Raw genomic sequence first — 17893 nt, 5'->3', positions numbered from 1 at the left:
AAGTTGTATTCCACGAGTGAACAAGAGGACACAATTTGGAGTAAAGTGAATGACAAACAATATTAAACAGGAATTGAATGCAAAAAAGAGGCTATGGAAGAGATATAAGGAGACAGGTGAAGAGAAGATACATGAAGAATATAAGACACAGGCCAGAAGAGTGACTAGTGTGGTAAGGAAGATGAAACTGGAACAATAGAGGAGATTGGCCCTAAGATCCAAAGAAAATCCTAGGAAATTTTTTAGATATGTGTCCAGTAAGAAGTGAAATGACTGTAGAAGAATGATATTGTGAGATAAAAATGGGAATAGAGTGACTGATGCAGAGGACATAGTGGAATTGTTCAATGAACACTTTATTGAAGTATTTCATCCTGGAGGAGTCAGTTTTAATGCTAGAGGGATTGGGCAGGTTCAAGGTTTATAGGTACAGAAGGAGAGTGTGTTTCAAATTCTGAGTACTCCGGATGTCAGTAAAGCTGTGGGACTGGATGGTATTTCACCAAGAGTTTTGAGAGAATGTGCTAGGGAACTGACAGTGTATTTGACCTGGCTTTTCAAAGAAAGTCTGGCTGCTGGAAAGGTGCCCATGGAATGGAAGGAAGGTAAGATAGTGCCAAGGGCGGTAGCAGACTGGAAGTGTCTAATTATAGGCCAGTTTGTGTGTCATCAGTGGTTAGTAAGATCTTGGAGAAAGTGGTGAAGGACCGTATACAGCATTGGGCAGATGAGGGTAATGTTATCTGTGAGAGTCAACATGGATTTGTGAAGGGGGCACTCTTGTTTTAGCAATATGCTAGCCTTTTATGATAAAGTTACAAGAGCATTAGATGAGCGAAAGGCATATACTGCCATTTTCTTAGACTTAGTGAAGGCATTTGACAGGGTGCCACATGATAAGCTGATATTTAAGTTGCAGCACATGGATTTAGATATAAGGTTAGTCAACTGGATTCAGGATTGGCTGAACGATAGGTATCAGAGTTGTGTATGGTGGAGCAGTTTCAAGGAGGCAGAAGGTTACAAGTGGAGTCCCCCAGGCCTCAGTACTGGGATCTATATTATTTAACCTTTATATCAATGAAATTGTCAGTGGATTGCAAGGGGATATTCAATTGTTTGGATGATGCGAAGCTGGGAAGGATTATTAATAATAGTGCAGATGCGGCAGCCCTGCAAGAGGATTTGAATAAGCTAGATAGATGGGAAAATGAATGGGGATTTCGGTTTATTGCAGCAAAATGTCAGGTCTTGAGGTTTGGGAAACATCGATGGGACACTGCATAGTCTATGGGAGGAGTTATACTGGAGGAAGCAGGGGAGACGAGATCTGGGGTTGATGATTGATAGAAACCTGAAATTTAGGGGACATATTGCAAAGGTGGTGAAGGTAACACAGAGAATTGCTACAATAATGAGAAGGGCACTGACCTGCAGAGATAAAACAGTTATCATTCCGTTGTATGAGATCCTGATCAGACCACACTTGGACTATTGTTCTCAGATTTGGTTCCCAGGATTTGAAGGGGATAAATTAACTGTGTAAAGGGTACAAAGGCAGATAACTATCAGTGTACAGTCCGGAAACCAAAGATGGTTTCAGGACTGTACAATGATATTTATGAGAATCAGCTGAGGGAATGTGGACTGCAAAGTTTGGTGGATAGAAGAAGGAGAGGTGATTTGATTGAGACTTTTAAACTGTGGAGAGGTGGTTACAGGGTTGACACTGGGGAGTTCTTTCACTTGGTTGAACAGAGGGATGGAGTGATGACAAGAGGCCATCCCTGGAAGTTACGAAAGGAAACTGTGAGCAAGAGGGTGAGGAGTGGTTTCTGTGCATGGAGGGTGATTGAACCATGGAATGCATTACCTGATGGAGTAGTGAGAGTGAGAACGGTCAATGAGTTTAAGGAGTGGTATGATAGACTTTGTGTTTCTCAGGTGGGGGGGGACCTCCCCTCGATGAGTCTTGATAGACTTTGTGTTTCTTAGGAAGGCCCTCCAATGATGAGTCTTTTGACTCCATGGAGGCCTGAATAATAATAATAATAATTACTTCCTAGACATTTCTTGATTAACACTCAAACAGCATTTATCTCCTTTCCACCCAAGTTCTCATTCCATTATATAGCAACAAGCTCTCTCCTGAACTTTACATAATAACCAGCCTTGTAGCTACACATAATTCTTTCCTCACAGAAGTCTTCATATATCTAGCAGCAATCCAGCTAATCATTTCATTGTTACTCTTACTAACTGGAGTTAGATTCTACACTTCATTCAAAATCAAATCCTCCGATGAGATGATCAAATTCAAAACCCTCAATCCTCACATGCCTTCTGCTAAACACTGCCTAAGGTAGCTGGCCCTGAAAAACTCAAGAAATTAATTTTCTTTACTTCTGGTGCTATTTCATCATTCAGTCTATACTACCATAATCAACACTAATAATAATAACTCTTTTCCTATTTGTTTAGCTAATTTTATTATCACTGCCCTCCACATTACCAAGTCTACAGCAAGACCCATCTAAATATTTCATTCTATCCATCCTTGCCTCACACCATACTTATTGAACCTAAATCATTTATGAATGTATTAAACAACAGTAATGAACCTTGATTTGATGTTATCTTTTCAGTTGAAGATATATTCTCCCAGCATCAGGTATAATTTTATTTTATTAGATGGCAATTGGTCCAGATACAGAATTAAAGATTTTAAACCAGAATATTCTAATAGTGAAAAAGATATTACAATTCTTATGGAATATATTTTAATGTAAAGATGGAGAATGATTACAGGTTTTAAATACCACATTTTACTTTAATGAGATAACTATTTATTGTAACTAGAGATGTAGCTATCTTACCAAAATCCCCACAGTGTGTGTGTTGGGGAGGGGCAAAAGATTATGGAACCAACAAATGGCCCCTTGGGGTGAGAGAGGGGTCCAATTAATATGGATCTCCACTGAAAACTTGATGCTAATGCACTTCAGTTCAGGCACCAACAAGTAGCCACATTTTTTTCAATATATATATATATATATATATAAGTATATATATATATAATACAATACATATACAATATATATATAATACAATACATATACAATATATATATATATATATATATATATATATATATATATATATATATATATATATATATATATATATATATATATATATATATACACACACAATACAATATACACACACACATATACATACATACATACACACACACACAGTGGTGAGCTATAAGGGGCTCGCACGAGCCCTTTTATTAATTTTTTCTCAAATTTGCGAACCCCTTGTTCTTCTTGTTTACTTTTTTCTTTTTTCAAAGAAAAAAATTTTTTTGAAACATATTAAGCGACAAACTCATACAGCAACCTAATAAGCATTAGTCTATTTGGCAGTGTATAGATTATTTGGAATTATTGATTCAACTCCTCTATAATGAATGAGTCCAAGTTTGAAAATAAAATAAGCGCATGCATGCGCTATCTTTACCCTTCTCCCTTCTGGTAGCCAATCCTATAGTAAAACCAGTAGCCAATCAAATGTTTTATAAAAGATTATAAAAGATTTCATTCTTATTATATTTTGATAGTTAAAAAATGTTTTTCTAATGTAAGATAAATTAACACAGTTGACTGTGTGCAAATATTTCATGTTTAGATCATGAAATATTTGTTTAAAAATGATAGCCTTCAGAGGTTGATTGTCCTCTCATACGTTTTGATTGGAATTTGTACACAAGCTGTATTAATAAGTTTTTGTGTGAAATGCCTTTTTTTTTTTTTCTCAGTGATGGAGCCCTTTGTTAAAATTTCCATAGCTTACCACTGCATATATATATATACACTGGTATATAAATTTTTTTTTTAAAAAAAAAAAAAAGAATTGAATGACTAAAACCGAGATTTAAGTAAAAAGGTTTTAATATTAAAACACGACTAGTTTCAGCTTGTAACAGCCTTCATCAGGTGACATTATAAAAGAAAGAAAAAAGAAAAAACACTAAAACACTGAAGCTTAAATAAACTATGAACAACATAGATAGTCTCTATACATAACTGACATTAAAACGTTTTGGTTGTATTTAAAGCTGTTCTTTCGTTTGTTGTATTGTTGGGAAAGTGCATGCTAGTATCATCTCGTGAATGCCAGTATATGATTACAGCTGAATGACTATCTGGGAGGTTGTAGCTCAAGTTATTATTTAGATGAACAGGACTGAAGATGATTTCCCTAGATTCCACGATTTTTCTCTCTAGTTCATCATTGCAACGGAAGATGTTAGTAGATTTTTCCCAGCAGACTGTGTGACTTTGGCTTTCATCATTAGGATTAGCCGAGAAAAGGATATGACTTGATAATGCACTGGCTCGCTATCTCTTGTAAGTAATGTCCCTCATGTGTTCTTCCATACGCAATTCAACAGATTTGTCTGTCTGCCCAAAATAAGGAATATCACAATCACACAATATTTTATATACACCAGGGTATTTAAGATGATGATGACAAGGTTTTGGGTGGCTTATTAAGAAACGGATTTTTGGAAGTGGAGTGAACAAAGTTCTGATATTGTATTTTCTTAGAATTTTGCTAATTTATGTGAAACTGTACTTATGTAAGGAATAGATATATTGCCTTTGAATCTATTTGTTTCTTCTGAGCGATGTCTAGGAGGATTAAGAAGGAATCTTTCAATGATTCTCTTGGAATATCCATTAACTTTGAAAGAAGTTTTGAGATGGTTTATTTCTGTAAGAAATTCATTTGGGTCATCCAGAAGAGAACAGGCTCTATGTCCCAAGCTGGAATGGAAATTATTCCAAGCTTTTGAGGAGGGAAGTGATGGGACTGACTATGCAGATATCTGTTGGTATGTTTGGGCTTTCTATATATCGATATTTTGAGTTTACCAGAAGAGCGGGTCAGTTTGACATCAAGAAAAGGCAGGGAATTATCTGTTCAAGCTCGGCAGTAAACTTAATACTTTGATGTCAGCTATTGAGATGTTCGAGGAAAACCATAAGGAATCATGTCCATGGCTCCAAATAATGTAGACATCATCTACATAGCATTTCTAAACTTTAGGTGTTAAAATAAAGGAAGATTTTATAATGTCACCTGATGAAGGCTGTTACAAGCCGAAACTAGTCGTGTTTTAATATTAAAACATTTTTACTTAAATCTCGGTTTTAATCAATTCTTTTTAAAAAAATATGTATGTTAACCGAGTCAATGATCATTCTTTCATATATATATATATATATATATATATATTGTAATTATAGCTATAATATATAGTGAATTTATTATAACTGCCTGTACAACTATTATTATTACTATTATTATCCTGAGACCCTATGGAGTCACAGACTCATAGGAGGTCCCTTTTGTCGTATACACAGTTCATCATATTGTGCCTTAAACACATTCAAATTCTCTGCAGACACCATGTTCTCAGGCAATGCATTCCAATCATTCACAATTCTCAATGCAAAAAACATGCTTCTTACACCTTCCTTATACAGCTTCTAGGGATGACCTCTTATTCTTCTCCAATCTCCCACCATTTTTAGGAAAAACCTCTTCAATGTTAATTCTATCACAACCCCTTACCAACTTGTATGGCTCTATCTTATCACTCCTCTTCCTCCTATCCACTAGACTCTGCAAATTGCATTGTCTCAACCTTTCTTCATATTCAACATTCCAGAGATCAGAAAATATTTTGATCAATTGCCTCTGGACCCTCTCTAACATATCTTCATCCTTTTGAAAATCAGGTGACCAAATCTGTGCACAGTAGTCCATATGTGGCCTAATCAGAACCTTATACAATGTAACCAGAATTTCCTTATATCTATAAGTGTGTGTGTCCTCTTCATCATTGCCAGAATTCATTGTGTTGTCCTCACAATTTTGGCAATATGTCCTCTAAATTTCAGATCCTTATCCACCATCACACTGAGATCTCTTATTTCTTCCATCTCTAACAATATATCCCCACCGAGAGTAAATTCTTCATCCTATCTTTGTTTTCCAAATTTTAAAACTTTACATTTCACAGCATTGAACTGAAATCCCCACTCTTGTGCCCATTGATTCAATCTATTCAAGTCTTCTTGTAAGACCATAATATTGGCTCTACGCCTCGCAGTCAGGAGCGTGCCAAGAGTATTTGCCGCCCAGGTGCAAACGTTTATCAGCCGCCCCTTAAAAAAATAACTAAAAGAAATTGCATGTAGCATTTATCAATGTTGCCACCCAGGTGCGGTGCACCCTTTGCACCCTCGGGTTGGCGCGGTCCTGTTCACAGTTCATCCCAACTTTGCATTATCTGCAAACAACTGTATATATCCCGATTTGAATCTTACTCAGTATCATTAAAATACAGGTTAAACCAAAAAAATGAATTCATCGAGGTGGATTTCAACCACTTACCTATGGAGAACTGAACTCTTATCTACAGTCCACTGCTCTGCCAACTGAGCAACTAACAGAGATTAAAAAATTATTAAAAAAGTAAAAACTTACTTTAAAAACTGAAGCATGGCTGTCCTCTTGATAGTCACTTTTGGATTGATGAAACCAGAGAATTCTAAATACTCCATATGCCTTATCAACCCATTCAAGTTGTCTTCCATAAGTTTTATCATTCAAATTAGGAATCAAAAAATCATCTAGCAACTTCATTGCATTTGTGCGTGGCATGATGTTTTCTGAAACAAATCTATAAATTAAAAAAAAAAAAAAAAAAAAAAAAAATATATATATATATATATATATATATATATATATATATATGTTTATTTATTTATTTATTAGTATTGTGACAAACTCATGGGACCAACAGATTTATTGTAGGAAGTTCCATTCAGCAAGCAACACATTATTATTATTATTATTATTATTATTATTATTATTATCATCTGACCTCCATGGAATCAGAGACTCCTCATGGGAGGTATACACTATTGCACACAATGCTCATCCAACCATGCCTTAAACTAACTCAATGTGTCTACATTTACAACACACCCAGGCAATGCATTCCACTCACCAACCACTCTCTATGCAAAGAACCTGCTCTTTACTCCTCTGGTCACACCTTCCTTATAGTTTCTAGGGATTGCCTCTTGTTCTACCATTTCTCCCATTCTATGAGAAATCTCTTCCATGTCAACCTGATAACAATCCCTGACTAACTTATATGTCTCAATCATATCCCCCCCCACCTCTTCCTCCTATTAATGAGGCTCTCCAACTTACATTCTCTCAAGCTGTCCTCATAGTCCACATTCCAAAGACCACTGACCAACTTTGTGAATCATCTCTGAATCTTTTCTAATATATCTTCATTACCATGAAAACCCAGCAATCAAATCTGTGCACAATAATATGAAGTCTGATCAAGGTCTATACAATGGCATCATAACCTCTTTCTGCATGTCAGGGTCCTCTGCATCATTGCCATTATCTGTTGTGATGTCTTCATAACTTGTGCAATGTAGCCCCCCTGAATTTCAGGTTCTTGTCCACCATCACTCCTAGATCTCTCATCTCCTCTCCTTCCTTTAAAGTTTCCCTGCCAAGTATATACTTTGCATCTACTTTGCATCCCATTTGCTTGCCAAATCTTAAATCTTACACTTTACAACATTGAACTTAAAGTTCCACTTACAGCAGATTCATGCAATTTATTCAAGTCTTCCTGGTGGTGATATGACATCAAATCATATCGCCTTATTGACATCAAGGTTATTTAGTTCCTCAAATACCTCCTGCTCACTCACACTTAAGCTGTCCTCTCCTCATGATTCCAATTCCACCCTGATCAGGATGAAACATCCTTATAAACTGATCACTGAATACCTCAACAATATCTTCTGCAGCAGTTACCATTCTACCATTTTCATCCATTAATATCGTCTTACCATGATCATTCTTCCTTCTACTTGTCACATATCTATAAAACTCTGTTGAGATTTTTCTTTGCCTGATTTGCCAATTTCTGCTCATACTGTACTTTTGTTTTCCTTATTAACTGAGTCACTCTCCTGGCTTGTTTGTTCTTTATACTCTTCATGAAACTGATTATTGCCATTATTCGTCTTGTACTGCCTTCAAAGTAACTTCTTCCAGATTTCATGCTTAAGCCCTTCATTTATTCATTTTACACCTACCTTATTCAGACTTTTTGGCCTTCATAGTATATTAACACATTGATGCTGTTAGGTATTTCTCTGTCAGTTCCCAAGCAGCATTTATTTCTTTACTGCTCAACTCTTCATTCCATGGTAAAGCTTCAACCTTTCTCCTAAGCATGTCATAATCACCAGACTTATAATTCCACATATAACCTTTCCACACAAAAGCCTGCATATGGCTAGCTACAACCCAGGTGATCACTTCATGATCAATCTCACCAACTGGAGGAAAATGGGAAACCTCACTCACAATTATATCCTCTGATGAAATGATCAGATCTAAAACTCTTGATTCTTGCGTGTCTTCCTTTACATGCTGCCCGAGATAGTTATCTCTCAAGAACTCGAGAAATTAATTTTCCTCGTTCCCAAAAGCTATCTCTTCATTCCAGTCTATACCGCCATAATTAAAATCACCCATAATAATTACCCTTCCTTTGTTCACTAATCCAAGTTGTTTATACATTTCTTCGCCACCACCCTCCACATTTCCTAGCTTATAGCAACATCCAACTAGATATGTCTTCCTGTCAACCTCCAGCATTACACCACACTGCCTCAATAACCATTCAGGATGAAACACCCTTAAGGTGTTTCATTGGAAATGGTTATGAGGATGATTATTCAGGATGCCACTACTTCCTTCTTTCATGTCCACCTTATTTAGACATAATTCCCCTACTTTCATCAGCAGTACTCCACCTCCCTTCCCGTCCTTTCGAAAAATACTGTATTGTTCCATTTCTATTCCCGTTACGATTTCATCTTCATTCAACTATGTTTCGCTTGCAAATAAACTCAATCAGTGAAACCATTTCATCTCCCTTATTTCTGATACTTCATTTGTAAACAAACATAGTAATTCATTTTCAGGTCTATAACCAGTCCTTTCCAAGCCACTTATTGGTTGTGATTTCTCCACCACACCTGCCCAATCACTTTATCACCACTTACGACATATATATCAGTCTCAACTTCCTCACCCATATCGCAATATACTCCATCTTCATACACATATTCATTGCCACTTTAAACACATCGATCATATTGAACTTTAAAACCCATTTGTTGCCCTAGCATTCATAACACGTAGCAATGCATTCTGCTTCACCCATTACCACTCTCCATGAAGAAAAAAAATAAAATAAAACTACTTGACATATCTCTCTCTCTCTCTCTGTGTGTGTGTGTGTGTGTGTGTGTGTGTGTGTGTGTGTGTGTGTGTGTGTGTGTGTGTGTGTGTGTGTGTGTGTGTGTGTGTGTGTGTGCGTGCGTGCGTGTGTGCGCGTTACCCATTACCACTCTCCATGAAGAAAAAAAATAAAATAAAACTACTTGACATATCTCTCTCTCTCTCTCTCTCTCTGTGTGTGTGTGTGTGTGTGTGTGTGTGTGTGTGTGTGCACGTGCGTGCATGCACTCCACACCTTAACAGAGTTTCCAGGGATGGCTGCTTGTGCTCTCCAAACCTGTCCACATTAATCATGTAAAATCCTGTCACTAACTTAAACATCACTATCATACCTCTATATTCCACCTAACCATCATTTCTACAATTTTCATTTCCTCAACTTTTCCCCATAACCAATAATACAGGATTCTAATATTGTCTTAGTCACTGATTGGTGACCAATTTGAGCACAACAGTCCATATGTGGTTTAATTGCCGGCCTGGTTGGCCGAGTGGTTATCGTATCCGCTCTCCAGCCAAAGGGCTGCAGGTTTGAATCCTGCCATGGGCATGGATGTTTGTGATTGTCTGTGGAAATACTAGTGGTGGTGGGCAGTGGTTGGTGTAGTTGTAGTTGATGGATTGAGTGGTGGAGACAGAGAGAGATGTAGAGTAAGTGTCCTCCCTCGATGAGTCTTTTGACTCCCTGGAGGTGTCACGTAATAATAATAATTTTTTTTTTTTGAAAAATTACATATCGAGCTAAAAATATTGTGTAACAGGCTAACATTCCTTATCAGATGCCAAGATAATGATGTCATACCATAGTTTTTAAGATCACTGTGCAAGTTTACATCTAAAGAAGTTTTAAGAATTTACCATCAGACATCAGGTTACCTTACTTAAAGAAAGCAAAACAACACAAGAATGCAGATTTCTCGACTTCATGGCCAATTGTGCACACTTTTTTGAAAGTTTATTTTTCACTTGGTTAGAATATAATAAATTTAGTTTAATCCTTTATCCAAGTGTGAGCAAACAAAGTTTGCGCCTGAAAGTATCTTCAGGACTGAGGTAAGGTGGTACACACCAGGGCAACTCGTTGCAAAGGTGGAGCAAGCTACCAATACTCCTGTCTCAGTATCTCCTATAATGCAAAACACATCTCCTTGCAGATATGTCTAATGTTATGCATTAAGGGAAGGGCCACTACCCAGACTAGTTTCGACCTTTATTGAGGTCTCTTCAGTGGGAGCCAGGCCCAAGCTGAGATACCAGGCAGAGGCATTCGCAGGTCATCTCTACCTATAGGAGTTGCCAAATACAGCTTGGGCCTGGCTCCCACTGAAGAGACCTCAATAAAGGTCGAAACTAGTCTGGGTAATGGCCCTTCCCTTAATGCATAACATTAGACATATCTGCAAGGAGATGTGTTTTGCATTATAGGAGATACTGAGACAGGAGTATTGGTAGCTTGCTCCACCTTTGTAACGAGTTGCCCTGGTGTGTACCACCTTACCTCAGTCCTGAAGATACTTTCAGGCGCAAACTTTGTTTGCTCACACTTGGATAAAGGATTAAACTAAATTTATTATATTCTAACCAAGTGAAAAATAAACTTTCAACATCTTTCTCTAAATCCAGAGTAATTTATTAAAAATGGGTGGCACACCATTTGGCAACTCCTATAGGTAGAGATGACCTGCGAATGCTTCTGCCTGGTATCTCAGCTTGGGCCTGGCTCCCACTGAAGGGAACCTCAATAAAGGTCGAAACTAGTCTGGGTATTGGCCCTTCCCTTAATGCATAACATTAGACATATCTGCAAGGAGATGTGTTTTGCATTATAGGAGATACTGAGACAGGAGTATTGGTAGCTTGCTCCACCTTTGCAACGAGTTGCCCTGGTGTGTACCACCTTACCTCAGTCCTAAAGATACTTTCAGGTGCAAACTTTGTTTGCTCACACTTGGATAAAGGATTAAACTAAATTTATTATTATTATGTGCACACTTTATTCAGAATTATCATCTTCTTTACTTGCTGATCTTTGTAACAGTGTAGACAGGCTCACTTGAAAAAATCCAAATACAGTACATTCCCACAGTCAGCAAAGAACAAAGAAGAAACTCTAAACTTCATTATGGAGGAGGACAAGTCAGAACATTTACCTCATAATAAAAGTGTTAATATATCCTCTCACACACACACATACACACACACTATCTGAAACCAAAACTGGTAATTAATTTACGGAATTAACAACGCATATGAAGTATATTAATTAAAGATAACTTTAATGAATCACTTCTATATTTCGGCAATGTCACATTGCCATCTTCAGGAACATAAAGATATGGTATGTGCACTAAGGAACTAACAAAGCAAATGAGGAAGAAAGTAAGAAACTAATTTTGTTCCTAAAGTCCTAATGGTGCCCTCTTGTGGGCTAATTTGGTAGTCTTGGCAGTTGGGCTGAAGTTCTCATAATGAAAGTCTCCCAAATTTGGGGCAGTTTCATGCACCCAAATTTGTTGAGGTTAGGAACGTTTTTTAGAGCTGCTGAAGATTCTTTGAATAATCTTTCGTATTTAAACTTGCTGCGATGGATTATTTTTGTTTTCTTCCAACGAATTTTATGGTGGGTATCTAAGGCATGGTCTGCCAACCCAGAGTGGCTGTACTGGTGAAACCGGATGTAGTCTTGGTGTTCTGAAATCCTGATATTTGTTGTCTGCCTGTTTGGCCAAAGTAGGACAATTTGCAGCTGCAAGGGACCTGGTATACACCAGGTAGGTCTAGAGGAAGTGGTTGGTCTTTGGTAGAGCGGATAAGGGATGCCAACTTTTTATATGGTCTGTAACAGGAAGTAAGGTCATATTTTTTGAGGATATTGGTTATTTTCTCAGAGATGCCCTGGATGTAGGGGATGGTGATAGACTTGGTGTAATCTTTATTGTGGAGGAGGGGAGGGGGGGTTGTGGTTTACTGGTTTTAGTATTTTTTGGATTTTTTTGGGGTTATAGCCATTGGCTAAGAAAGTGTTGAGGATGTGGTTTGGTTCAGTAGTTAGGGCCTTGTCATCTGAGCAGATTAATTTTGCCCTAAATCGAAATGATTGTCTCTCTCTCTCTCGAAGATCTGGGAGACTTTTATTTTATGTAATCATTAAAAAATCCAATTGTCTTAAATATTAATTATTTATTAATTTCTTTCATTTCCTAGCTCGCGACAACAATGTATTTTAATAGGTGATCCACCGAATGTTTGTTACTTGTATTCCTTTCCTATCTGTTTGTAACACTGAAAATGTACTAACCTCCCCTTCCTAGACACTTTAATCACCCGCCAGCTTGATGGATCTTTGGTTTTCTCTGTTTACAGAAAACCCACCCACACTGGCAGATACATTCACCAGCAATCCCACCACCACCCCCTCACAACAATATAGGGTGATAAAAACACTATATAACAGGGCAAAATTAATCTGCTCAGATGACAAGGCCCTGACTATAGAACTAAACCACATCCTCAACACTTTCTTAGCCAATGGCTATAACCCCAAAAAAATCCAAAAAATACTAAAACCTATAAACCACAACCCCCTCCCCCCCTCCACAATAAAGACTACACCAAGTCTATCACTATCCCCTACATCCAGGGCACCTATGAAAAAATAACTAATATCCTCAAAAAATATGACCTTACTTCCTGTTACAGACCATATAAAAAGTTGGCATCCCTTATCCGCTCTACCAAAGACCAACCACTTCCCCTAGACCTACCTGGTGTATACCAGGTCCCTTGCAGCTGCAAATTGTCCTACTTTGGCCAAACAGGCAGAACAACAAATATCAGGATTTCAGAACACCAAGACTACATCCGGTTTCACCAGTACAGCCGCTCTGGGTTGGCAGACCATGCCTTAGATACCCACCATAAAATTCGTTGGAAGAAAACAAAAATAATCCATCGCAGCAAGTTTAAATACGAAAGATTATTCAAAGAATCTTCAGCAGCTCTAAAAAACGTTCCTAACCTCAACAAATTTGGGTGCATGAAACTGCCCCAAATTTGGGAGACTTTCATTATGAGAACTTCAGCCCAACTGCCAATACTACCAAATTAGCCCGCAAGAGGGCACCATTAGGACTTTAGGAACAAAATTAGTTTCTTACTTTCTTCCTCATTTGCTTTGTTAGTTCCTTAGTGCACATACTATATCTTTATGTTCCTGAAGATGGCAATGTGACATTGCCGAAATATAGAAGTGATTCATTAAAGTTATCTTTAATTAATATACTTCATATGCGTTGTTAATTCCGTAAATTAATTACCAGTTATGTCTAACCAACGTATAAGTCTTACTACTAGAATATCTGAAACCAAACTCAGCATTCTGTCACGAGGTTTAAATTTTGCATTATCACCAAGCACAATTCCCAAGGTTGAAATCATGGCCAGTGTTGAGAAAAGACTTCAAAGAATACAGAAAGATGCAGTAGAACTATATCTGCATAAAAACGCTTCCATACTCCTTCAGCCAGAACTTTTATGGAATCTATGAAGCTCCAAAAATACACAGGCAAGGCATGCCACCAAAACCCATTGTAGATACATGTCATTCTCCAATTTGTTATCCAGATATCTAACAACCTACTAAGCCATTACACCAGCAAGACATGCTCTTTTATAAGAAACACAGCACCTTTTAGCAAATGACCAAAAGTTCTTACAACAGAACCAACTGATCTTGCAAGTCTAGACATCACCAACCTGTTCATCAATGTGACAGGAGCATAAATTAAACATTTATTCAAAGATCTATTTCCACCTGATACTGTGGAACTTTTTAAGCAGTATATCAATCAAGACTGTTTTTAAATTCTGAGAGAAATTTTTGAACAGAAGAAGGACTATTAATGGGCTCTTCTCTATCTCCACCGATATCAAAAACTTGTTCATAGAGTGGCGTGAGAAACAAGCCTTAGAGCACTGTGAAACATGACCTGGGCTTCAATGTGTCATTGACAGTTTTAGAATTTGGACTGGCTGTACTAACCAATTACAAGAATTTGTCTCTAGCCTAAACAATATTTACCCTCAGATCAAATTCACTTTTGAATTAGAAACCAATAGATCATTAATGTTTTTAGATTTTCTCATGAAGGTAGCTGAGCAAAACAAATTCAGTGATTCAGTCTACAAAAAACCAACTCATACTGGATAGTTGCATGCCAAATCCTCACTGACAGATGCAAAATAGCTGGCATATTCATAGTGAAGAATTTATGGAGACACAACATATGTTAGAATAATTACTTTCCCTGATCAGATCACACTTGGACTATTGTTCTCAAATTTGGTCCCCAGGATTTGAAGGGAATAAGTTAACTGTGGAAAGGATACAGAGGCAGATAACAAAGATGGTTTCAGGATTGTACAATGTGTTATGAGGATCGGCTGAGGGAATGTGGACTGCAGAGTTTGGTAGATAGAAGAATGCGAGGTAATATGATTGAGACTTTTAAACTGTTGAGAGGTAGTTACAGGGTTGACACTGGGGAGTTCTTTTGCTTGGTGGAACAGTGGGAAGGAACGATAACAAGGGGGTCATCCATGGAAGTTGCGAGCAAAATGGTGAGGAGTGGTTTCTTTGCATAGAGGGTAGCTGAACCGTGGAATGCATTGCCTGATAGAGTGGTGAGAGCAAGAACGGTCAGTGAGTTCAAGGAGTAATATGATAGACTGTGTTTTCTAGGAAGGACCTCCCACAATGAGTCTTTTGACTCCATGGAGGCCTGAATAATAATAATAATAACAATATTAGGAAAGTACCATTCGACGTTTCAATCACTGTATTGAGATCATCATCAGGAAAAATACATATGTATAAGATACAAGCTACATGACACTACACTATACAATGGTAAAATGAATCTAGATACTTGTTAATCTTTTAACATAGCCTGACTTCTTGTGGGGGGAAAAAAAAAATTTTTTTTTTGCTGGCCTGGTTAGCGTATCTGCTCTCTAGCCAAAATGCTGCGGGTTCAAATCCCACCATGGGTATGGATGTTTGTGATTGTCTGTGAAAATACAAGTGGTGATGGTGGACAGTAAATGGTGTTGGTGTAGATTAAGCGGCTCGCTATAGTTGGTGGACTGAGTGGTAGAGACAGAGTTGTAGAGTAAGTGCCCTCCCTCGATGAGTCTTTTGGACTCCTTGGAGGTGTCAATTAATAATAATTATATATATATATATATATATATATATATATAAAATAAAAAATAAATAAATAAAATAAAAAATTAAAATGCAAAAAAACGGAATTACATTAAACATTTCTAAAGTCCTCTTAGATTTGGATGATGTTTTAGCATTTCACAAGCTTCTTTGAATTTTCTCTCAGACCAGGTTTTGGTGAGGTGTAGGGACTCGGTGCCTTTCCGGTCGATTCTGTGGCATGTCTGAAGTGTGAGGTCTGATAGGCCTGTTTTGCCATAGTGGAGGTATTTAATGTGTCGTTTGTGTTCATCTTTTCTGATTGGCATAGTGCATCCTGCTTCCCCTATGTAAGATAGGTTGCAGGTACATTGGATGTTGTAAATCCCTAGGTGAGCCAGGTATAGAAGAGGATCTTTGGAAGAGCAAAGTAAATTTCTTAATTTTGTCGGGGGTTTGAAGGTAGTCTTAATGTTGTATTTGAGTAGAGTTCTGTTTATTTTTTCCAAAATGCCTCTAATATAGGGTATGGCATTCTTGTAATCTTTTTTTGTTTTTAGTGGTATTTCGATGGAGGATCTTGTGAACCGTTTTTTTATTGTAGCCATTTTTGACAATGTTTGGTTAATGATTTTGAATTCTTGGTTCAGAGCTTGTTCATTAGAGTAAACTGTTAGGGCTCTGTGTTTGAGGGTGCTGATGACTCCTAGTTTTTGTGTTGGATGGTGGTATGAATTTTTATGTGTTTTTTTTTTTTTTCCACAAGAGGTCAGGCTAGGTTAAAAGATTAACAAGCATCTAGATTCATTTTACCTTTGTATAATGCAGTGTCATGTAGCTTGTATCTTATACATATGTATTTTTCCTAATGATGATCTCAATACAGAGATCAAAATGTCGAATGGTACGTTCCTAATGTTAAGTAAAGTAATTATTCTAACACATGCGTTAGGCCTCCATAAATTCTTCATTATGAATGCTGACCACCGTATAACCTTAAAAGAAAGAATAGCTGGCACATTATATGAACCCTGAGAGACAGAGCATATAAAATCTCAAGCCGTTCAGATAAAAGAGCTCAATTATCTCATTTCCATCCTACCAAAGACCATTGATCCTATGAATGGCTATAACTAAACATTGGTCAACAAAATTCTATGTCAACTCCTAGACAATATGAAAAACAAATTTTCAGATGAGCAGTATTTCTGCCCTATAATTGGTCAGTCACAGACAAGATTTCAAAGTTGCTATCTATGTTAACAGGGTATCAAAGTTGTCTTCTTCCCCTTCAACAAGATTTCTAATCTTCTTAGGCATCTACTTAAAATCCATCAATTAAGAAACCTGAAATTTACAAGCTCACCTGTGCCTGTGAGATGTCTAATGTAAAACAAGCAAGTCAAGAGAGATATGCATGTCAAAACATTTCAAGGGTGTACAGAAAAAAAAAAAAGAAAATACAAATCAGGACTGGAAGCACATATAACAGAATCCACAAAGATGAAGAATTGTGACAATAAACTGAAATGATTCACAGAGATTATAATTTCTACTCCAGAGTTTAAAGAATCACTTGAAAAATTAACATTTCTATAGAGTATAACAAGAAACAAGGCATGATATTACACCAATCTGGAGTAGACCTCTCTCATAAAACATCTAGTCCAGTGCACAATGATGCCAGTGGCACAAATAATGTCACCAACCATCATGAGTCTACATAGAGATGAGTGCATTTCCACTGTTAGCCTTTTTTTCATATATTTAACATTGCAATCATTACATGCTTGTAGCTTATTTTATTTTATTCATTATTATCTCCTAACAATGTGAAACACAGTTATTTCAAAAAATTAGTTGAGGGCCTACATAAACATTTTCTATGTTCTATGTGGTTAAATACTGTCATTATATTTCATTATGTCCTCATACCACAGAAGCCTTTAGAACAAAATCTGAAGTGTAGCTTTTGCTACACTTCAGATTAATGGGAACATGTCCTTTGACTTCAAGCCACTGTTGACTATCACACAAGATCCCAAATCACATCTACTTCCTATACTGGTCCATCAATATGGTATACAAAATATTATATATTTTGAGAGTACCTCTACACTTTAATGTGCAACACTTTGCACTTATTAATATTATAAAGGCAATCCTACATATTCATTCAAGCTAAAAGTCCATTTCACTCTTCCTGAAGGGAGAATTAACATCGGCATCACCCCTTATAATGCTCCCCAATTATCATTC

At 37.1% G+C, this 17893-nt stretch overlaps 1 protein-coding gene across 1 annotated transcript in view; it reads right to left on the bottom strand.

Moving 5' to 3' along the window:
* LOC150096829 (uncharacterized) overlaps nt 1-6741 on the bottom strand; it is an 82381-nt gene extending 75640 nt beyond the window's left edge. The window contains exon 1 of the mRNA XM_090408084.1: nt 6565-6741. Coding sequence (XP_090264210.1) covers nt 6565-6741 — 177 coding nt within the window. The remainder of the gene's footprint in view (nt 1-6564) is intronic.
* Nucleotides 6742-17893: the final 11152 nt, after the last annotated feature.

Source organism: Typopeltis vanoorti, chromosome 18 (genome assembly GCF_054136105.1).
Source record: "Typopeltis vanoorti isolate ZY-2024b chromosome 18, IOZ_Tvanoo_1.0, whole genome shotgun sequence".
Taxonomy (NCBI): Eukaryota; Metazoa; Arthropoda; class Arachnida; order Uropygi; family Thelyphonidae; genus Typopeltis; species Typopeltis vanoorti.
This window is presented reverse-complemented; position numbering and strand designations above follow the sequence as displayed.